The sequence below is a fragment of the Solea solea genome, chromosome 6, assembly GCF_958295425.1.
Source record: "Solea solea chromosome 6, fSolSol10.1, whole genome shotgun sequence".
Classification (NCBI taxonomy): domain Eukaryota; kingdom Metazoa; phylum Chordata; class Actinopteri; order Pleuronectiformes; family Soleidae; genus Solea; species Solea solea.
The window spans coordinates 16002238-16027135 of record NC_081139.1 but is presented as its reverse complement, the minus strand read 5'-3'; the positions used below and the strand labels follow the sequence as shown (position 1 = coordinate 16027135).

The following is a 24898-nucleotide window of genomic DNA, read 5'->3' as shown; positions in this document are numbered from 1 at the left end:
GGCTGTAAATCGGATGACCAGAGAGAGATAAACAGTGACAACAATGTAACAACAAATACTGCAATGTGACTCAGGGAAACTCAATTACTTACCCACATGTCGATTAAAGTGATCCATAAAAAAATCTTTACCTCAAAAATGTCTCTCAGACACCCAAATGACAAAGAGACCCAACTAAGAGACTTGAGGAGACTGAAAATGAGAGACAAAGATGAATGATCAACTTGGGTTGTGTCCCGTTGCTGAAGCAGAAGCAGTGTTTTTCATGGTTCCTGGACACTAATGGGCGAAATTGAACATGTGGGAACGTCAACTGTTACACCTCAAAAGGGATGATGTGATCATTCACTGCCTTCTTCTACACAATCAGTTTTGCATGTTAAAAAAAAGAAAGAAGTGTCACTTCTTTTTTTTAACTCCAGTTCTGATTATCACAATACACAGTCACAATGTATGTTAAATTTAACTCATTTAGTTTTAACAACACATTAAGAATTTACACAACCATGAGGTCTGTTGTGTTTTGTTAAAGGAGGTGGGACACAATCTTATTAATTTAAAGGCGGACAAAGAGCCATCACCAAGCCTGGGTTTTAGTTCCAAATACAAACTGCAGAATGGCTCATGCATTGCAGGAACAGTGGGAACATGCAGACACACAGCTGTTGTCATCACCTTGTTTTGCGACTGGAAAATATGACCTTACAGCTGTTTCCCCTTCTGCATACAACTGTGTACTACTGTGAGATAAAGACCCCCCTTTTTTATTTGAGTTTCAATTGTCAAAAGAATTGTTTTCTCTTTTCCTGTTTCTTAGTTTATGGTCATTCTAGAGAGTGTCTTAGCCAAACTCTCCAGATATGATGAGGGGACACTCTTTTCTTCCTTCCTATCTTTCACAGTAAGTATAACTCATCAACAATAAAAATAATATTTACTTGTCTTTCTTTCTTTTTAAAACTGTATAATTACAGTGATATAGTCTTTGTTTTTACCTGTATGGCTTAGTTCACCTTAATATTTCAATATGTTCCTCAGCAATAAAGACGTAACAGACCCCATGCATGCTGACACTCTTTTTCCTGAATCATCATTTTGCATAAACAATTATACCTTATGTAAATGAAATATTTCACGCTAATTTTAAAACAGTTAGACTTTTTCACTCTGTAGAAATCAGCTTAACTGGTTTCCCACAGTCTTACAAAAGCCACATTATCAAGCGTGTGAGTGCACTTTTGCAGTTGAAATCTCCACAGTTGCCACTTCAGTGGGCACCAAACTACAGACTGCAGCTTTTGTTCTGGATATTGGTGCCACAGCTGGACTCCTTAGTTTATCTGCTTCTCTCTTTTCTCTGTCAAGGTGAAAGCTGCTTCGAAATATGTGGATGTACCTGTAAGTTATTTACTCATTTATTGATTTATTTATCTGTTTATTTTTCAGACTCTGTTTTAGTGAATGTGCACAATCTGACGTGCATCCATTTTAAGGTTTTAGTGCTTAAACAGTCACATGCTCACTTATAATGAGCCTCATAAATGTGTTGCCAGTGATTCTAAAGAAAAGTCTGGTTTAAAACACAACAACATGGGACATGACAAAATTAGAATCTGAGCAGGTTATGTCTGTAAATAAGAAGTAAATGTCTGCTGATGTATTATTATGCAGTATATTATGGTTCCAAAGCATAAACAACATTTGTGACTAAACTTTCATTCAAATTTTTAACCTTAATTTTAAGAATTATTTGAGGCATAATTTGTTCCCTAGCAAGGCATGTGGGTGTGTGTGTGTGTTTCTTGCATGTACAAATATTTGGAGTTCACATGTAGAATCATAATCTGGATGATACTACTTGCCATATTTTCACATCAAAGGTCCCTGTGTTTTTTTCTTCCCCCAAATGTCCATTCATAAGCATGTGGCCAGACACTGACAGCCAGCGATGCCTCGTGCCACGCTCTCTGCGCTGTATATATTGTGAGTCCATGTTGGACAACACATGCCCATTCTACTGTGAGGGTGGCAGCGGGGGCGGTGTGTGTGTGTGTGTTTCTGTGTGGATGCATGAGATCTGTATTAGCTGCCAACACTTCGGCCGCAGCAACATGCCAAATTTCAAATTAATGCCTTGTCAGGGAATGTGACGAGGCACTGTGTACGCTGGCAGGGGTCACAGTTTCCAGCCCGGCATGCTAATTATGTCCTTAATGTCCAAAATTAGAGTTTGACTGGTGAAAAAAGACACTCATTTACACGTTGTAAGAGCCATTGCACATGTGATAACTAAGTTTAGTGGCGGTTGGCTATAAATGTTTTCCTGTAACTTCTTGCATTCATGTCAGCTGGAGTAAAGGGAGAAAAGAGATAAGAAATGTAGATGTTACAAAGACATTTTTTGGCCCACAAGTTCAATCCATTGTCCACAATGAATAATTAAAATGTCAGAATGGTAGGCATTCAAACTGTCTACCTTCTACCGTAACCAAAATGTGTGTATGAAGTGGGAACAAGACACTGAATCCCAAACAGTGAATGGCAAAGCTGTAGTATGAGGCCGAGCTCCTACTTCATATATACGTCTGTGTGTCAGAGGTCCGCTGGGGTCTGTGTGACTTAAATTCATTCATCAGACCATACATGCTAACTGTGCATGCTCCATCTTATATATGGAGCTTATATGGACCTTCCAGTCCACTTGGTGGCACACTCATGTTCTTGTTCTCGTAAAAAGGAGACAATGAAGAAGAGGGTGACTTCAACTTATCTCAAGCAAGTCCAGTAGCCTACAGCTAACCTGTGAAGATGTATCATTCAATAGTGTTGGTTCATGGTTTAGAAGTGTGGTTGTCTGAGATACTGGCACATAGTCAGGGCTGACTGTGTTACTCTGTGTGACTGCTGCATCAACAACTGATCTGAGACAGAGCCTCGCTCTTTCTGAACACACTGCATGGACACAAGGAAAAAAAACGTAATCGATGAAAGCTTGAGATCTATGATATTTTACCAATATGTTTTGAATGTATTTTGGCCATGTTTCCACTGAGTGAAACGGTTTGGTTTGGTTTGGTACAGTACGTATTTTTGTTTGTGTGTTTTCCATTAGTATTAGTAACAGAATAACCAGCCCCAAATGTTCCATTTTTGGCACCCTTCCCTTGGGGTACCAGAGTAAAATGGTACAGTACGGTCTGGGTGGAGCGAAACACAAGCACGGCCCAGGGCTTTACTGTTCCAAACTGTACCATACTGTACTTAACTGAACCGTACCATCATGGAAACGCGGCACATTTTGTAAACCACTCAGTCACCTGCACCAAAGTCCATGCAGTAAAGATCTTAACAAACAGCTGTCATTCACGGTCTCGCAGCAAATTTGTGATAAAAAGGTCAGAGGTCAACTTTATCCTTTATGGAGACACTGATTTCAAATATGTGTCATGGTTTTAGAAAGTTCTAGAAAGTGTGTTTCATCAGAACTGTATTAAATAATATTGTGACACTAACTAAAAAAATGCCATCCTCTTTTCCCTCTTCCCTCTTCTGTCTTTTGCAGAAGCCAGGGATGGATGTGGCCGATGGTTATGTAACGTTTGTCCGTCATTCCCAGGACATGCTGCGGGAGAAGGTCAACGAGGAGGTGTACATAGAGAGATTATTTGATGTAAGTAAGCAATAGCATCTCCACACCCCACATAGGGAGGCTTAATAATACACACTCATTCCATCCACCTGGGATCTCTCCACGGAGGAGATTAAAACAAACACAAGGCAGATCTATTAGTACAGTATCAGTCCAGTGTCATGAGATTAAATATTACAAAACATCTTCAGTGCTGTATGCTTTTTCTTGTCAATATTATTTTGCTATTACAAACATTATTATTATTATTATTATTATTATTATTATTATTAATAAGGAGATTATGTAATGAGCCATTTTTGGAGATTTGCTTGTTTGTCTCTCAGATTATGAGCAACATAACTCAAAAATGAAATGATGGATTTTGGCGAACTTGAGTACTTTCTCTAGATACCTCACTCACTCACTCACTCACTCACTCCACCGATTTTTCCTCCTTTATCTACTGGAGCTAATCCCAGTTTACATGGGGAAAACACCACAACACCCGGGACAGGTCACCAGTCCACTGCAGGGCCAAGATACAGAAATGAACAACCATTCACTCTCACACCTGTGGTCAAGTTTAGGTTGTCCAATTTACCTCTGAATGTTTGTTTGTTTTTTGCTGTGCGAAGTTAGGTGTCCATTTTTGTAGTCACATAGAAGATAAAGCGTGACATATATCGGAGCGTGGTGCCTATGTGATTGACAGCCAGCACCAATAGGTCCACGGTCAGACACCTGGGTTTGAAGAAAACCAGTGTGGTGCTTAACAAAATACTAAACTCAAGCCTTCAAAACGTCAGTTCAGAGTTGGTTGCCACTTGCCTAAAATGCAGCTAATTAAAAAAAAAAAAAAAAAAAAAAATCTTACAAATAATGCTGCCGTAGTACTTAAAATGATGCCAGATCTATTGTCAACACTAATGATTATAATAATTGCACCCGCTCCATTTTTTGTATCATGTATGTCAGTCATTTGGCCAACATCTCATGCAGCTTCATGTCTTTCTGGGTCTTTTGCAAGTTACTTTGTGAAGCTGACTGTACTGATGCATCATAGTCGGTCTTCACAGCTGACAAAGCTGAGCTGTAATCAACTTGCAAAACAGTCCAATGTTTTCCTCCCTTGTGTGAGATGAGGTCGAGTAAATCTCTAAGCCTCACTGTTGAGCCTCCTCTTAGTTCAAACTGAAGGTTTTCTCCCCTAAATGTACAGAAATAATCACCTCAGCAGTGACACACTGCTCTCCGCGAATCCTTCTCTGTTTCTCTTTTTAAAGTCGCCCTCGTGCGTGTGCGCGCCACTGTCCTCGATGCTCCTCCCTATTAGCTCCTTTGTCTCATGGTGTTTCTGTGCACTGTCTGCTGATCTCGAGGAGGGATTATCCTCAGCGGTGCTCTTTCTTTCTGAATCGACAAACAACAGTTAATCGAGTGAAAAAGAAGCACAAAAGACCACTTAGTAAGAAGCCTTAGCTCCATGTTTACAGGCAGCCACCTACCACCTGTTAAACTCTCATCTAGGAAGGTGGAAGCTGGGGTGGAGGTGGCATTGGTGTAGCAAGAAATGAGTGAGGGAGGAGTGTGATTTATTTGAATGGAGTGTAATTCAAATGGACTGCCTTGGTGAAAGAGTGGCTGTGATTGCAGCATGATTGATAGCCTGCGGATGACCATCCACCAGTCCAAGTGTTAAAACCTTTCGGCCATGTTTTTTCCCCAATTTTCTGTTGTCATTTAGTTTTTGTTTTTTTTGGAACCACAAATTAAACATGTGCTTGCTGCTGCTGTGTCTCAAATATTGTGGACTGACAATTCTGTGTTAAGGTCATTTTATTTATTTTTTTTTTTTCTGCAAAGGTTGTGTGCACAGAACAAATTATAAATACATTTATAATGTGACATTTTGGCAAAGCCTTTAGTATGTGCCATAATGTTTCACACAGTTCACAAGCATTTGAATTTAAATACATTTCTCATAATGAGGTGAAGAGGAGGTGATAACCTCAGTTCTGCCAAAAGTGCCACAGCCGGTTAAATCACCATGCACGTCTGCGGACGTGTAAATAATTGACATTATTTATTTATTTATTCTTTGAAATGAGCTCACTATTTGTGGTTTGTAAAAAACAATCCCGAACACATATCTAATCACTCTTGTGGTCAGCTCCCTTGTCATTTAGACCAATTTCTATCCAACCTGAAACTGTGTGTGGTCAATCACAACCACACGTTTAAAGCATTTCTGTTACCAACTAAGGTGGAAACCGGACAGAATGTTTAACATTGTAACCAGCAGCATTGCAACCACCTCACACAGTCAAACAGACGGATACAACAACGGAAATAAAAGTCACTGGGTTGAAATATAGAGCAAGGTGGTGATTTAAAGGTGGTTCATTCTCAACCATTTGTAATGCCATTTAAACCTTATTTTGAACTTTCACTTATTCTCTATTGCTTATTGTGAACCTGATGAGTGTAGAAAATGACCAAATAAACAACGTGGTTCCTAACCTCTGCTCACTCAGCACAATGCACACGGTATACTGTCTGTACAGTAATCTGGAATCAAAGATTACTGAGGTTAATCTGTGACCTCCAAGGGGAGACAAACACACAAACATGTTTTCTAAAAGTCTTGATGCTCTTGATGAAGTTATTTATGCCCTTATCGGACTTAACGGAATTTGCTTCATCACACTCAAATGACGGTCTTTGCCTTTTAATCCACTTCACACTGGCTGTGATTTGATTTTGATTTGTTTTGGTTTTACTGTCAATATTAACTGAAAGGCGGGGGAGCTGAAACAACAGTGAAAACAGTGGAGACCGACTTCTTGCATCTATCTCTTCATGCCTTTGTGTTGAATCAAGGTCTGAATTGTAACACGTCTCCTTTCCTCTTGCTCTGTGTTGGTCCTGACACAGGGTGACACTGACAGAGAGGTGCTCTGGTGCTGGATGTTTGCTGCTGTTCATTGCTGCATCTCGACCCACTGCCTCGTCATGTATCCTGTTTTCCTCCAAAAGAGCTTTTCTGCCGAGTTTTGTCTCACCTCTGGTTTCCCTCTGTTGTCATCCTGTATCAGTTCTCCCCACGGCATTGCACAGGCCGGCGAAGGTGTCACTAGCTGGCTTCTCTCTGTCACTCTGTTGTGATTTTCTTGTCACTCTACCCTTTTTTAAATCTACCCCGCTCTTTCTTGTCACACTACATGGTGCATTAATGCTTGGCTTTTTCCTCAGAGGCAACGTTGCTCATCTGTAGGTCTGAAGTAATTTTCCATGCCCTTTAAACTGCAACATGGCTCAGTTCCAGCCAACCAGATCATAGTATAATTGATACAATGTCTGCTAAAGTTTCCATTTTTAGTAAAGATTTTTGATACATTGTCCTTACAAACGCTTTTTACAATGGAAGACCTTGTGATAGCATCCATTTTTAGTGATGTGATAGGATGTGAACATCCTTAAGTATGACTGTTAAAATGTCAGAGAGAGAGACAGAAAGAGAAAAGAGACAAGTGAAGTTGAGTGAATCATAGCTCTTCTCTTGCTGCTGTAACATGAAATTAGTTTTAACCATTAGAACAATGAAATAGTAAAAGTGGTAATATGGTGGTGGTGGTTGCAAATAAATCAAGGCATGCTCATTAGTGTGAACAGCCACAGCAATTTAAGAAGAGTTAGGAAAAAAAAATATATATATATATACTTGAAAGAGTATATCTACTTTATACCTGCCTGAAATCTTCAGTAGACTACCGTAGAGTTACGTCTGGATTTCAAAGTAAAAGCTGACTTTCTTAAAAGATTTTCGCTCTATTTTTTTGACCAAACATTCCCACTTAGCTGGAGCCTCGAGGACACATAAGTCAACTGTTGTCTATTTGTTGAACTTTGAGAGCTTAGAAAAATGTCTTTCTCTTAAACTGACAATTTCACACAGTTTCATAGTCTTTTAAAAAATATTCATTCTCTAAGGGGACAAATAGAGTGGTGTTACAGCTCACCAAGGCAGTGTGTGTGTGTGTGTGTGTGTGTGTGTGTGTGTGTGTGTGTGTGTGTGTGTTCTTGTATTTAATACCTCTTTAGAAAGATGTCTGGCCTAAATGCTGACCTTCTTGGCACCAGTAGTCCTCATGGAGACCTGGTCCTAATGAGCTAGAACCTCATTTCTGTGGAACTGGTTAAAGACTATTTGTCTTTAACTAGTTTGGATGTGTTAGCCCAAGACAAAAGATTTTTATTTCATTTTATAAGATTGAAAAATAGAAAAAAATACCACCTTGGAGAATTGGAGGTCATGCACCTTATTTTAAAATGACAAACTTAGCATTAGTACGTCGCAGGATACTATTTTAGCAAAGGACTTAGTCAAAACCAATGAGCCATACGACAGTGCTGACGAGCCACCTCATTGTGAGAGTGTATGAACACAGGTTGTAATCCTCACCAGGGAAACAGATATAATAATGAAGTCATCAGTACACAAGGGAAGGGAGAGGCCACCTAACAAAGCAAAGATTAAGAGGAGTCCATCCTGACCTTATTTTTAGAGGACACACACACAGAGTTGCAGGGCTATTCTTCTTAGGACATTGCATTGAATTCTATTCATTTGGACAGCCTAAACAAAGCGTTGTCCCTAAACTTAACCATAACCAATTACACCTAACCTTAACCTGCACCTAACCACAATTTAAATACCCTGTTTTTGTTTAAAAATACATAAAGTGTAAACAAGTCAGTCAGAGCAACATATACAGCAAGCGCTTTGAAAACCCAGCTTTATATGATCCGTTTGACTTTTTTAAGACTAAAAAGACATTATATGATGTTCAAGAGTAGGCACATTTTTTTATGCTCCTTGACAAGATTAAAGTCTTTACATGGGCCATAACGTAGAATTAAAGGGCCTCATCAAATACCCTAGCGTAATGAAAGCTGACTGTAAAGAGATTACAGTTCTAATCACATCAACACATCAGATACTTTAAAAAATGCTTTATTTTACACATTCCTGCCAAATGTGAATGTGAACAACAAAGTTTGTGTTGTTTTTTGGACAGACGGAGATGGAGACACTTTCTCTCAGCCTCAGTGTAATTTAGCTTTCTAAATCATTGTTGGCTGTGATTCCTTCCAGAGACAATCAGAGGTTTTATACAATTTTAATTGGGATTATGACATGTATTTATCTTAAGACGTCTTCTAATATCAGCCACAGTAAGAAGATTATTTCACTGTGGCCTCTTAATTTCCAAATATGTGTCAACACTAGATATTTGACATCTATGTGGTATAATGCTTACAATGTTAAACAAACAACAGCATCTCAGGAAATGAGTCATAATCTGGGAAATATTATCTGTAGCTAATACTGTCTAAGTTCTGACATAGATTCATTTTTAATTGACATTTGACCCACTTCTCTTACCAATCAAGTGGAAAATGCTTTGCACTTGTTGTTTCTGCTCCTTCTTAAGCAGAGAATGTGCTACTTCTTGGTGTTTTCCGTAAATCAGATTTACTTTATGCCATTTTACTACAATTGCGGCTAGCAATCCAATTGTGAAATACTTAATGTTATTGTCAGCTTTTGTAGGAAATATTGTGAAGGCAGGTGTCTGTGAAATCCTGATTAAACTTGCATGAAAATCCCCTGCAGAGAGGTGGCTCTTGTTATGCCGGTATTATTCCTTGATCTGTTGCTGCCTCAGATCATCTCCATATTAAGCAGATACAACTCACAAGTCATTTTGCATAATGTTTTTCTTTTTGTGTCACTCAAACGCCCGTTGGTGCAGCTCGGACAAATCTGTAGTGATGCACCCAGGTCATCAGGTGTTTGAGTCTTTGATTATTATACACCCCCACCTGGTTGACCCAGTCAGGGATGATCAGTCCCCATCTGCTACAACATTGAACACCTCCTCTGCAGTCTCTGTGGTAGCTTTTCTCTCCAGTAAACTTTTGCTGTCAAGGAGTCAGAGAGCTTGTTGCAGTGACTGGCATACAAAGCCCTTATAGCCCAACTCACTGAGTTCATACATGTCCTCCACCGCATTGTCTGCACTCCACTGTGAGTTCAACTAATGTTCCGTTCTTGCACTTGTTGGCCTCCTCTATCCAATTTCCCAGAGGGACACTGAGTACCACTATCATAACTGAGGTTAAGCAATCAAACGTTAAATCTAGATCACACCAAGGTCAAAAATCTTCCAATGAAGGACTGAAGCTAGCGGCCCTTCAGTTTGACTGGGTTTCCTCTCCTCCCCTGACGAAGGCAATGCTATGCGTTGCCCTGCTAGGATTCTGAAGTCATGGAAGTTAGCTCATCCATCCTGCAGTGTGTGTATTTGTTGCCATGTCCCTTTGGTATTGTGTTATTGTGAGTACAGTGGAAGTAGGTGTTACCAGGGCCTTCACTGCATGGTGAGAGGGATTGTGAGACATCTTGGTCCATGGACTAAAGTCTGAAGTGGACTGAGTGTCCAGTGAAGTGTCTTATGTGCATTTTGTTGATGATGGTGGTTCTGTTATTCTAATCAGACGCTATCTTTTCTGTGCATTGGGGCAATGATTAATTCATTATTTGCCTTGTGTCTGGGCTCACTCTTAGGTGTAAGAAATAGGCAAGGCACTATCATCTTATTTGATGGATTACATTTGCTGTCCAACATCGGGATGCTAGGATATCACAGCTGGGGGCAGGACTGTGTAGAGCCAGGTAACACATAACCGGTGTGACTGTGGCTCAGTTGTAAAGTCTTTTGATTTCCAGCTAAAAAGTGACGGGATTTGATCCCCAGTCGGGCTAGTCTGCACACATTTTTGTGTCCAAACGAAGATGGCTGATATCTCTTTTACCCTGTAATACCAAACAGTCAGGTACAGGCAAAAGGAGAGCATATTACTCCATCACCAAATATCATGTTCTGACAATTTTCTGTGAGTAAAGTCAGATCTTCGTGTAACTCAACATTAATGTCATTGAAGATGGAATCAGGAGCACCCCAGAAACTTGCTTCATGCAGTTCGCAGCATCCCTGTATTAGTCTGTGTGTGTGTGTGTTCAGAGACAGAGAGAGAAATTAATTTGGTTTCCCCCTTCATCCCCCGCCTCCATTCCCTCTCTGGTTTAGTTCTTGAAAGAGTGGCTGAAGAGGCCCAGATTAAAACAGATGTGCTTAAATGATACTGGAGGGGGGACTTAGCACGGCACAGCCCCAGGGATCATTGATTAAAAAAAGCCATGTCTTTAGCCTGAGCTAAATCCAGTCCTGCACTGATACACCACAAAGAGAGCAGGAAGGAAGAACAAGACGGAGATGGTGCTGTAGAACAACAAAATCTGACACACCCCCTTCCAAACACACAGACACAAACACCCCCCACCCCCTGGAACTAGGCTTGCTGGAGATACTGGGATTACGTAGGTCAATTATACACTTAATCTGGCTTCGGCCGGAGCGGATTAGGAGTCCTGCTCATTGATTGATTTGAAGTATTTCCTTTGACCTTGGTAGTTATCAGATTCACAAGCATGGCAAAATTGCACTTCTGTGTGACGAAAGTTAAAGCGCTTTTTAATCGCTGCTGGTTCTCCCGTCTCGCTCTGCTTACCAAGTGGTGGACGACTGTGGTGGAGCAGAGTGAGGGCAGAGGTCAGATTGAGCCGCTGATTGGGGGATTTGAGATTGTTGTCATCGCAGTTTCTATACTTTGGTCACGGTGGGTGGTGTATCTGTGTGTGTGTGCATGTATGTGTGTTGGGGATGCTGACAGAGAATGCCAGCAGACTAGTGAGTGGGTGATGGAGCTGCAGTCATACCACTTGGCTGTCTGAGGGAAGACTTCACCATTTTGCAGGCTCCGGTCAGAAACCGCTGGCCCCGCTGCCGCGGCAAGTGAACAATTTAATCAACACTGAGCTCAGTCAACACGCAAACTTGACTCAACTGATATAGAATTTTCTCTGGCCAGTGGCGATCCTTGTAAATCAGGGGAGCTTTTGGACGCATGATATGTTTGGCCATTTCTCCATGTTTATAATGATACGCAAATACTTTTGTTAAATACAAATTGTGTGATTCAAATTTTCATGATATTAGTATTACAGTGTTAACAGTGAATGGGAGAAGTTTGGGGCCAGGGTATCATGAGATTTTCGATGTTTTCTATTGCTTCATATAGATTTTTTGAATTTACATATTATATATTTTTTTCTTACCCATTAAGAAAACTGTAACTGATTACATCAAACAACAAGAAACAATCTGAATTATATCTCTGCAATATTTCACTGTCGGACTGGCTCCTTTAGATCAGTCTTCTGTTCCTGCCTGAAAATAAACAACCAGTCTTTCCCAACCAAAACACCATGATTGCAATATACCATCAACAACTTGCTGTTGTTTTCCACGGCAGTAATCTCATTCAAGTTAAAGCAAAATAACTGCCAAAGGATTACACAACCAATAGGAAGGAAAAAATAGCCAAAGGTCACAGTAATAAAAAAAGGCCAGCCAACTAGGATAGGTTAAACTGACTGTGTGTGACTGTTCCAAACATGCTCTGAAAAGGTTTCACTTCCGTTTAATGAAGTCTGTAAGCAGCTTATAGAGTCCTTAATAATTACTGAGAGAGAGAGCATTTTGTTACCCTGCTTCGTTTCTTTGCTCTTAATCTTCTATGAACATTCCCAGTTGCCTTGTTGCTGGGAGGAAATGGCTAAGGACACTAATGCAGCGATCACTCCGAGAGGAGGGAAATGCAAGTTTAATGGAGACTTCTCCTTTGTAGGGTCCTGCTGGCTTATTGATGAGGGCTGGTGGGGTGAATTGATTGAAGACACACATGTCATCCCAAGGGTCTCTATCACCCTTTTACAGCCCCCTTCCTTCTCCCTTTGCCCCCTCCTTGTTAAAATGCGAGGTTCGGTGGCATTTGTTTGATTAACTTGTCTGACAAAAGTGACAGCTGCTCATGGGCGTACGTGGATGAGTGGCCCAGTGCCGCTCCCTCTTTGTACATCTGTCAGAGCCGGAGCTGGGCGAGCGGGGTGAAAAGAGACAAATTGGACCCAAAAAGAAGCCCATTCACCTTCTCCAGACCCCCCTCTGACGCTCCACCCCTCTATCCCATTCAGGTGCTCGGCGGGGCCCTCAAGTGCTTGCTGGCTTATTCCATTTTCACTCCCCCTATAGAGTTCCCTGAGCCCACAAGTGTTTTAGCCCTCTTTTTTCCTTCCCTCAATCCAACCCTAAGCAGCTCTTTGTAAGGAGAATGGCTCACTTTTCTCAGGGCCTGAAGCTGGCGGCTTTTTCTCTTTTTTTTATTGTCCACCACAGAGCCTTTCTGTTGCTCATTGTATGTTTACCCAATTCCAACTGTTTAGTTCCTCACAACATGAGCCCCCAGCCCCCTGCCCCCACCGCCCCAAATATAACCCCATCCCTTCACGAAACCACAGTGTTTTCATAAAGTTGCTCCTTATTTAGTCTCTCATGTTCATTGAACTGACACTTACTGGTAGAAGGAGATGGTTGTTTCGTAAGAGACCTAGATTGCCGTCCTGAAAAGAGACCCAGACCTGAGATAAACATTTACCTTTCTGGGGTCGCCTGCCATCCTGTTCCTCAGGAGCCCGTCCTTAGCCAGCTGTCCGGCCCGAATGCCCACTGAGCCTGTTTTTGTTGCTGCCCCATCTGTGCTCAGGCACAATCAGAACGCTTTTGAGCTACATGCTTGTTGAACCCAAAACTTTTATAACGCAGCTACCCCTTCCTCCTGCTGTAGCATATACACACCCTTTAAAGAACACAGAGAGACATAAAGAGAGAAAGAGAGAGAATCCTATTTCACACTAAAATTAGAGGTTATAGCTGGGATTTTTTAACCAGAGTAAACCGGCTAAAAAGGCGATTAACACCATTGCTGTTGCTGGTGGTTATTCTTCCCTGTAGTGCGTTCTTCCATCACACATGCTTGAATCGTGACGTCACAAATGCACCAAAAGCATGAACAAGTCTAAAACAACAACACAGTGGAGCTCAGTGATGATGCCATTGTGGCCCCTTTTTTGATCAATCTTTAATTTGATTCCATTGATGAAGTGAGAAATATATTGAGTCTTGTTGTAAAAAGTAATGTTCACCACAAACCATTGATAATGGTTATGATGAGGGCCAGAAGATGAATGCAGGATGTCCCATGTAACCAGAACTTTTGCCAAAATTGCAGAATTCCCATGATCCTCTAGTATCGGCATAGGATTCTGTCATTGTAATAAATGATCACAGTCATTGGGCCTCTCTGCTGATTTGGTGAGCAGTACTAGAATAAGCCGGCAGTGTACTCGAAAGCAGAGCAGGTAGGATTAGACAAACTCTTTGTCCAAACCGCATAATGCTTTACAGCACCACTAAGGCGCTCTTGATGTGTTTCCTTATGTTATAGCAGTGTTAGCATGTTGCTGCTTTATGATACTCAGCAGCCTTACCTCTCCTTCACAGGGAATCCTGTCACTTGGCATTAGCGTCGCTGCACCAGCAAACATCATTTCATATCTCCTGTTTGGTGCAGACACAGCTGGGTCTCAACAGAGAGAGAGAGAAAGAGAGAGAACCATCTACTTTTCACAGAGAATTGCTTTCATAATGTGAGGCACACGTCTCTCTACCCTCTTCTGCGGGCGGGAGTTTGACTTAGAATTACATCAGTTAGGCCATATGCACTAAGAAATTTCCCCACACGATCTTTTGCTTTCTTCTTTTTTTCTTAAAAAGTTTTCCATAAACACGGAAATAAAAGTTAACATAAGACAATAGAGCAAACAAACTCCAACCACAAGAAGAAAACAATGGCGTCAAAGATACTGGCAGCAAATGCAAGAGCAAAAGAGGCCATGACATCATCGTTTTCCTAACCTTGCATATTGTATACACACAAACGCAAGGGTGGAATTTTGATACTTCTATGTTTTCCAAGTATAGTGTTTTAGGGCTCCCAAAATGCCAGGTCTGTGTGAATAAAAAGCCAAAACCATACAAAACTAAACTTGTGTGTATATGGGTCCTTAGTCAATTAATTATTATTTAATTAATCTGCTCATTATTTAATTAATCCAGTGTTGCTTAGGCAATTTTACACACATTTCCTGTCAGAAAGTTAAGAGCTCAATCAATACAACTTTATTTTTTCAGTTAAAAAACTTAATTTGACAAAGTTGGGGAGTCAGAGTTTTGGTGCCCGAGTTTTAAATTAAGTTATCCAATCAGACGTGATTTGTCTATAGTTTTGGCTCAAAAAAAATCTCTGTTCTGACTTTGCCCCATTGTTGCTGTTTTTTTTAACAAGTAACACTTTCTGAAACTACGTAAACAAATATTGAGGGGAATAACTGCTTCCTGTTTAAACCAATAATTGCATACACAGTGCACCTAAATCGCCATGTGTGTTTGTCGGGAAGCAGATAACTTCTTATAAAGAGCCGAAACAATCGTCTGGAGGCAGCTCATTTTGATCTGAAAATGGTCTTTATTTATTGAATGCGTGGCTGTATGGATGTAGCACACACATACACAGACACACACACACAGAGGCAGCAGTAGCAGAGGCAGAAAGAGGCAGAGTCCCAGGTTGCTTGTAATCCCCATGTACCTCCTGTGGTGAGGCCTCTCCTCAGCTCATACATTCCTGCCTCTCAACAGCACAAAAGCTCCTGAGCGGCCCCACAAAGAGAGGCCTCTGACCTAACAAATCGGTCGGCTTGTCAGGGGTTTTGGTTGTGTGAGTGTGTATGTGTGTGTGTGTGTTCCCCCTTTCACTCACATGCACTTTTATGGTGTCTTAATCCAACCTTTAATTAACAGCATTGTCTTTTAAATTCAGAGTATTAAGTCCCCAGACGTTTATTACTCAAAGTTCTACTGCTCTCTTAAAACTGATCCAAAGGACTATTTTCTGTGCTCCTATACTTGAAGAGAACTGGAGTTGATTCTGAAATCAGCAAAGTTCTGCTCTCACACTCAGTGTTTGTGGTCCTGCTAAGGGGAGCTTGGTTTTGATCATTGCACGGCCCCTATTATTGGTCACCACTCCTTTATTTGATATATTTAACTGTCAGTACCTTAACCACACACAGTCAATAGTAAATAACTGAATTTCAGCTTAGAGCTGGCAAAAATACAGTAGATCAGAGACATTAGCCTGATAATCTGGGTCTGAAGTTCCCCCTTATGCCAGTTGGAGGCTGAGGTCCTGAAGTTAATGACGATTAAACTAATTAGCACTGATGAAAAACCTTTTAAACCAAGGATTAAACAGTTTGGAATGGAATATAAGATAAAGCTATATTCAACCCACTGTCGTTTAGTCCCAAGAAGCTGCATTTATTCGTCTTAATGCACATTTTGCTCTCACAGTGAAGTAAATGTGTCTGCTTATAGAGGGACATTACATTTTCTCGTGAACGTTTCTGTGTTGTTTATCCATCAAATTTGAAAAAAGGCCAGTTCCTTTTCATGACACTCCACAGCAAATATATGCAAAAGGGTCATGAAAGAGGTGAGTAGGTTGGTGGGGAGGGGGGAGAATGGGAGGTGTGCCATTTTTTGCATCAAATCCTGCTGGTGGCAAGCCCCCCTGCTAAGCACCATGTGAAGACTTTGGTGTGAATGTTGACTTCCAGGCAAGGTTTATGTGTGTGCCTGTGCATGTGTGTGTGTAGTCGTGGGGTTGGTAGTGAGTGGGGGAGTGGGGGGTCTGGTGGGATGGGTGGGTTGGTGTCAGATGGGGGCAGGAGGTCGCTCTGTCTCCCAGCTCTCACCCGAAGGGGGATGGACCAACAGATGTGTGTATGTGGGAAGTGTGTGCATCGCACAGTGTGGAATGTGCATGGTGTCTGTGTATAGGTAGGGGTTCATCACCATGTTGCAAGGTGATAAAACACACACACACACACACACACACACAGACACACACACACACAGAGATAACCCGGCTGAAGAAACAGAGGCACTTCCTTCAGATGGAACTCGTTAGAATGTCACAGATTTGATCCCTGTCGGGTTATGGCATTATGTATTCAGAGCCATGTTACGCTTGTTTTGGCTGTCAGCAAGTGCTAGCCCCCTGCTGATCCCCATGCAGCTTAAAAAGAGAGCTCGGGTATATTCGTCTGTTCTGATAATTTTCTTTTGTTGGGTCCAGCCAAGAGGAACAAAGCAAGAGGGGCCGTTACTGTTCATTTGATGAGCTCAGCAAGTGTCGGGGTAGCTTTCAACTTTATCAACGTGCAGATGCCGCAATGTCTTGATCCTAGACCGAAGGACCAGCACTTCCTGAGGGGGGTTGATGTGAAACTGTGGCTTTTGCATGTGGTTATTTTCAAGCAGACAGTGTCAATCTGAAGTGCCTGTCAGAGAAGGTGAAAAGATCGCTCCAGTAATGGTGTAAAGTGTACCATTTGGAGGGAAACATGGATTGAGTCAGAGCTAAAGAAACAACCAGCCTTCGTGTTAGGAATGAAAACAGATCAGGGTATAAAACTCAGTTCAATGAGCAAAAAACCTAAGAAATGTTCACATAAAGAGACATGTTGTAAAATGCATTCAAGTGAAAAACCAATGTTAGCTATGATGCAATGCAGTCTGTTGTGGGACGTTGTGTTATTTTTGTAAATTTTGAGTTTAAGAAACTCAAAGGCATTGCATGAACACACTTGACAGACAACAGCATTTGTCCAGGTTTGTGAGTGAGAGAAAGATTAATTTAAAACAAAAAAATGACATTTCTTGAATCTACAGATGAGCACCAATAAACACAATAAATGATTGTTGAATAAATTGAATAATAAAGCCTGATTTACACACCATTGTGTGACACATTTAAACATATCAAGGGACAGAAATGGCCATCATTCCCATGTAGATGTTTGTTGCCCTTTTGATTCTTTCAACTGACAACTGATCACCTCTACAGGTTTTTCACAAAGATGGACCTAAGAAAACCATGAGACCACTGATTCTTACTGGATACATTCAATGACACCTAAACATATTCTTCTGCAACAAGATGATATGCACAGAAACCCCTACCAAAATGAAGCTGAAACCACTACAACCAGGGTCTCACATTTCTATTTTGTAATGACAGTAAGACCACTGTAGCACATGGGTTATATAGTACAGTAAAACAGCTGGAGAATGAACAGCTGTGCAGATGATTGTGCATGCAGTTTCAAGCACATGTCACGTCTGCATGAAAGCATCTCCATGATTACTTTCTCCAAGACAACTTGAGAATAATGAAAGTATCAGGAATTAAATAATCGCTCTTGATCACAAGATCAAGAGTGATTATGTTTGTTGTTTTTTGTGTTTTTTCGTGACATTTTTTGGGTTTTGTTCTCAGCAGACAGATGCATCTTGCCGTGTATAAAGTGCACACTATAGCATGCGGCAATGACCCTTCCACTACCCGCCACTGTGAAATTATTTTTTTTAAATAAAAAAACAAATCATTTCATTCATTCATTCATTCATTCATCGTTTACGTCTTTATCCTCCACATGAGGGTAGCTGGTGCCAATTCTATCCATGGTCAGTCCATCGCAGGTCCACATAGAGACATTCTCTCTGTAGTGTCCAATTGGCCTAATCCACATATTCATAATTAATCAAATTAATTTAAAAAAAAGCATAGGGACATCATTGTTGCAGTCTGTTGGCCTGGCTTGTCGGTGGTTGCAGAGTGAAATGTATGAAATGGTTCCTTTAGATGAGAAAGCATAATTTAAATCATATTGCAATGAGTAATATACATTAAAATGCACATTTAAATTTAGATTTTCTCAGCCATGCTAATTATTTTCAAAAGGATGTACATTTTTTAAGAAGTTGGTTAAATTTGATTAATTTAGTCCAAAATTACAATTCACAATTTCCATCCTCAGCTTGTGTCTTCTCAAGAGTTTAAATTTGAACCGTTTCTGAAATGTGGTCAGCACTCGCTTTCATTGAAACTTGTATTACATTCAAACTGGCATTAAAAAGATCTTAAAGTTGATGAAAATCACAGGCATTATGTGTACACAAGATGTCCCTGACAGACCTCCAAAATGCCAGTCATGGCAGGAAGAAGACTTGTGACATAACTGTCAAGAATCTTTTTTTTTTGGTAAAATGAAGAGGAGTAAAGCAGAACAGGGCACAAAATGGCTGCTGCAAAAAAATGGCTGCAGATGGGAGCCGTGTGGCACGGTGTAAAGTCTTAAAAATTATGGACGTGGAAGTGAAGGAGGAGCGGATGATGGATAGCGGGAGAGCAGCCAGTCAGTGGATCAGTCACTCCAGGCCTGGCCTCTCGGTGGGGGGTTGTACTCGGGGCGAGATCACAGGCCTGCTGCCACACCGAAGCCTTCACAGGCACACAGCGACAGATAGGACGCTGCTGGCACCAGGTCGCCTCACTGATTCACCCCAGCTCTGCCTCGACACAGCCATCTTCTCTTCTACCCAATATTCCATTTAGTGAGTTTGACCTACATGTAAGGTATCGGCTCTCTTCCTTCTCATATGGCCTCTGCAGAAATAAGGATATGAGGACAATGATAACCATCTCTGGATTATTATTCAAAATTGCTCTCTGGAGAAAAATGGTTTTCAGAAAAGTAAAACTTGTGAGGCCATGCTGCTTCTTTGGCTTCTCCTCTCTTTGGAATCTCTTTGTTTTATGTCATTACAAGAAAAAGCGGGTTGCTTAAGTTTGTCATTGTTTCCTAATCTCTCTAAAAGTGAATCTATGTTTCCTCCACAGACTCTACTCTAACAGAAGAAAGATGACAAAACCTATGAATGGATGTGTTTTCAGCTCTTAATGACAGCTTGCACTTATTCTATCATTATGATAAAGAAAAAACCCTGACATCCTCTTATAAATAAGCGCAACTCCCTCTTTTTCCTCTACCATTGCCTCTGCTGTGACCCTGACTGTTGAAACACAGTCGGCTTCTATTAGTATCAACCTGCACTCATCATTATCCATCAATTAGACTGGCAACAGCCTGGGCCCACAGAGAAACATCTGCAGCCTTTCGGCTTTCTGCACAGCCACTGTGCTCTGAGCTCTCTGTGTCTCCAGGAAGTCGCCATTGGTATCAGGTCTTTCTCTGAATTATGTCTGTTGCATCTTAGCCTTGTTTTATGATTATTTATTTTGCGTTATCCATAAGCTAACTTTGTGAAATATAGGTATATTGTTTCCTTTTTTATTTTTGCACAGCAGGAAACAATATTGCTCAGAACCAGAGCTTTGCTGCATTAAAATACAGATTTCTGATTATCCACTCCTTTTGGTCTATCTTGCACTTTGAAAGATGACACTAATGACACTAATGTTCTTTGTTGTGCTTTGAGTTTGTTCATGTACGATAAACTGTCAATGTTCCACAGACCACCATGGGAAATACATTTTTACTGTACATTCCTGTCATTGAAACACTCAAGAGACACAAGGTTATTAATGTGCCAAGACCTCCGAAGTCTTCATTAGGATCCACATCAACAAATGTCTCATTAGCTGCTGGATATTCCCTGGGTGCACAAACCAAAATTAAATATATCTCTAGCCTGTGGGACTGTGATGGAGCCTCGCATGACAAGAGCAGAAACTGTTTCCTGCATGTTGATCCCAGCCAGTTCTGCTCCATGCCATGTCTCAGCTGCTAATGTCCTGATGAGGCTGTTTGACCGACACATGATTACCCTCAGTTTAGAGGCATTTTCTGGCAAGGGTATGTTTGTCAGCTCTAGGTTCCCCCTTAGATCCACAAGAAACGTCATGTCATGATGACTCGCTGCAAGGATGACATCACTTACTTTCTCTGGAAGCTGTATAGCACCAAGAGAAAGTCATTGATTGATACTATATATGACTATATTTGCAGTTGCATTACATTTCTAAAGGTGTTTGTTTTGAACTGTCAGATTGAGTTATATAATGTATTATGTGTTTGTGTGTGTTACAGCAATGGTACACCAGCACCATGAACCTCCTAGGAACATGGCTGACTGATCGAATGGACCTTCAGCTCCACCTTTATCAGCTGAAGATTCTCATCAGGATTGTCAAGGTGAGAAAGGTCTTAACCACAGTCTCAACTGAGTGCAGAATGCTCTTTGTAAGCTGCTGCTACACCTGTATTCTTAAGAAACAAGAAAATAACAACTTGAGTCGTAAGAAAAATCTGATCCAAAACAGTAGTCAGTTGTAAAAGTAAAAGATACAAATACTTTGATGTATTTATACTGTATAGATATAAATGTGTTCCTTCCTCATAGTTTCTCAAACACTACACAAAGAACCGTATTGCCTCAAATCTAATCGCATTCAATTGAACCAAATTAACACAATCATTCCACAATAAAGAGTGTAATTCCTTAATAAAGTTAAAGTCATATTTCACAATTTGGTCAACAAGTTAACGCCAAGACAGCTTGAAGCTGCAGTAACCAGGATTGCTTAAAAAAAGTAGTTCTTAGTTGTAAGTTGTTAAAGCACAACTGTTTGTTTTGTTTTTTTAATGGATGTCTCTGTCCCGAGCCCCAACAGATTAGCAAATGCAATTACTTTATTTTTCTTAAACTGACCCTTTCCTTTTTTTTAGGTTTCTTTGCACCATATGCAGTTGTAGCTAGTGCTGGAGTAGCACTATTTCTATCAAAGTGAACTGTATGCAGATTTGTAGTAGAGCAGCCAAAAGGAGTGGCTGCTGTCCATATGAACTGATCCGTTTTCTTCTTCTTCCTTTTTTATCTTTTTTGGGATGTTTGTCCATCTTTAGTTGTAAGACACATTCATTGCATGCAATGCTCCAAATTTACCATTTACTCTAGTTATATTCTCTCTACTCCTTTTCTATGTGTCTACAAAGGGCAACATATTTTACTGCAGAACTAAACTTATGCTGAACAGATATACAATAGATGCACCCAAAGGCCATTAATAACATGTTTTTTTGGAGGGTTGGGCAGCCCATCCCCCTAATGAACAGTAAGGGAAATACTGACTTTGAAGTGAGGGACAAGAAGTAGACAGTATTATCCTCATAAACATAACTGAAACATGACTTTTTTGACCACATTCTAAAATCATGAAATCAAACGTGTTCATTCAGTCATTGAATTTCAGTACCCGCTGACTTTTATTGTCACCACTCACTGCTGTAATTACTCCACTTAGGTTAACCTTCATCTGTGATTCAGCAACGCTTCATGGAGAGAAAAAAAATCCTTCCATCTTTCAGCAGTATGGGACGTGACCTATATTGATGTAGTTGAATGTGTTATATGTTAGTGATCCAAGGCTAGGTGATAATGGCAAGGCATGATGATGACTCATGACAGGTCATGTCAATTAACCGTTACAAATATTCTGTTGATGAACGTCTTCACATCATCCTAAAGATTGCTGCCAAGTATAAAATATGTAGTATGAGGACACAAAGCTGACAACCACATATGCATACGCAATATGTTCATCTATGAAGGATCTGTACATAACTGCATTAGGAGAGGCAGCATAGTGGATCACTGTCCTGTTCCTGTCCTACCTACATGTTTTTATTTCAAAGTTTTTTTTTAAATCCACACCAGCTACATATCAAATAAATGTCTCAAAATGACTTTTTTTTGCTTATTTTAACCATAAAAGGGTCAGAAAATGTCCTGTGAGTAAGTGCTTTTGCCCATTTTTTCCAGAATTACATTCAATATCTGGCAGTTATTTACAATTTGCTGAATGTTAAAATAGTGTGTTAACCATTTAAAATGAAGAAAAAGTTTTATTTAGAAAAAGCACTTAACATTAACATTTGTTTGTCTCAATGTCCAAAACAGGCCAAAAAATTTAAACTATGCACAATACAGGCATTTTTTCCAACTCTCTCCACTCTGGTGACAAAGATGCTTCCTGCAACAGCGTAATAACCACATATTGGTTTTGACTTGCGACCTCTCAGCTTTCAGAAACTGCTTGAATTTTTCTGATAGCACAGACCGTCACATAATTGCAGTAATGCAAATGCGCTTGGGCAAAAATGTTGTCTGTGATACGCTCGGTGTTCAAGGGTTAAGTGCTGGGATTTATTTTCCTTGGACCAATGGTGAGGTGGAACTGTTTGTGTAGTAGCGCACCACCATGCTTTATATTGCATATCATCATGAGACCATGACCCTTACTCAATGGACTATCGAATTTTGGTATATTAAAATTAAAATGATGTCTGTCCAAATGCTTTTTTATCAACGAGTCTATACCAACACACCTGAAAACACAATCACATCACCATTCACAAACATTCCACATGTGAATGTTAGTGTAAACAGGAAGCAGATTTTCCCATCTACACTTGGTTGCTTGGTTACAGAAATGACTTCATACAAGAAACAGCAATGGTGAAAATTAAGTGCAGGGATTTCTTTTATTAGACTAATAATGTATTAAAACTAAAGTATTAATCTTGATTTTCATTTACCACTTGCAGTCGAGTCAAAGAGCAAATAAGAACATCTATTTGTATATATGTGTGTAAAAAAACCCAGTTCTTTTAAAAAAACATCTAAAAGCATTACTTACAAACTACCTCTGATTCTTTTCTTTGTGATAGAAAAAGTACCGTGACTTCCGCCTTCAAGGAGTGCTGGACTCCACATTGAATAGCAAGATGTATGAAACAGTGAGAAACCGGCTGACACTGGAAGAAGCCACTGCCTCAGTGAGGGAAGGAGGGATGCAAGGCATTTCCATGAGGGACAGCGATGAAGAGGACAACGACAACTGAATCTCTGAGACTGAAATATTTAAGGATATAGTTTTTCAGAGGGTGAGTGGTGAGAACTCATGTAGCCTTTCCAGGTAAAAAAAAAAAAAAAAAAAAAACTGGCCTAACATTCAACTTGGTCCGTCCATTGTTTGCTTTAATTGTTCCATCCCGTTGAAAGTTCTAAAGACAAATAATGCATTTTGTAAGGTAAGAGCTCAAAGGTAAAAGTCAAAACAGCCAAGAACTGAAGGATAGTGATAGTATCTTAAAGCAACACTATGTAACATTTGCTGGCTGTTCCGTTACTGTAGCAAACATGCCACAATAAAAACATACGTTTAATGACTTTTTTCAACTGACCTCAGTTCAGCATTACTCTTGCTGGAACTTGCTGGACCCGAGTCCTTAACTTTGGGTCGCTGACCTTCATGAAGTTATGTACTCCTTTCTTGTGTTTCTACCCGTTCACCAAACATGTCTCAAGGTGACTCATCATACGTTTGAAGCTGTTATCTTAACGTATCTTAGGGTAACAAATATGTTGCAAAGTGTTGCTTTAAATCAATCAATTTCTGAGAGAAGTAAGTTTTGTGAAACTACAACAGAGGCAAATACAAGTCTGTGGTGTTTCAGAGCAGCACAAGTGCAACCAGGAAGACTCACCATGCATAGCAGCCTTACAAAGAAGATTATTTAAAAATGCAGGTGATTGTATCTACGGTAGATTTGTCTTTAGGAGGCATGAGAAATATTCTGTTATATCGTTTTGTTGTGCAACCCAGAATGTCTCCAGTCTTTGTTCGAGAGCTTTTTATGTGCTTATCGCTGAGATTTCTCTTTCACAGTCGGAAATGTACAGGCCACTGTACTTTGGTTCAAAGTGAAATGGTGAAATGTAGAAAAAAAAAAAAGAAACAATGTCTGTTTATTTGTAAGCCTGCCAACAAATGCATGATCAAATTATCACTGTTGAAGTCATGTTGTGATAGATCCAAAATGTCAAATGGAGCTAGAACTGATGGGTTAATGTCAGACTGAACACCCCCCCTAAAAAACACACAGGGTTTAAACTAAAACATCAACGAAGTATTGTGTTTCCAAATGTGCTTGTGAATGTTCTTAAGCAATATGGATGACCATTTTGTTTCCAACGGAATGAACAAGTCTCTGAATGTGTCTTTGTGTGCAGTCACTGTATGTTGCAGTTGATGTAAAGGCTTAAAAACAATGGTCTCATATCACTTTCAGTGTAATGGTTTTGCCTCATATCCCAACCAAAAATAGGGCTCATTTAAAATACTGTGCTTAGTGATGATGTGACAGGAAAGGCTTCATGGTTTCTGAATTAGTGAGTCCAATGGAGTTCACTGTGATACGCACGACATCAATGATTTGTTGGGAAGTTACAAAATGACTACTATTAAAAAAGT

The 24898-nt window shown here is 40.3% G+C and overlaps 1 protein-coding gene across 3 annotated transcripts in view; it reads left to right on the top strand.

Moving 5' to 3' along the window:
- The window catches only part of cadpsa (Ca2+-dependent activator protein for secretion a), a 126500-nt gene extending 103014 nt beyond the window's left edge, over window positions 1-23486 (top strand). For all 3 annotated transcript variants that reach the window (XM_058631681.1, XM_058631680.1, XM_058631679.1), the window contains 5 exons: window positions 818-901; window positions 1366-1398; window positions 3563-3670; window positions 20673-20777; window positions 23313-23486. In XM_058631681.1, coding sequence (XP_058487664.1) covers window positions 818-901; window positions 1366-1398; window positions 3563-3670; window positions 20673-20777; window positions 23313-23486 — 504 coding nt within the window. The remainder of the gene's footprint in view (window positions 1-817; window positions 902-1365; window positions 1399-3562; window positions 3671-20672; window positions 20778-23312) is intronic.
- Window positions 23487-24898: the final 1412 nt, after the last annotated feature.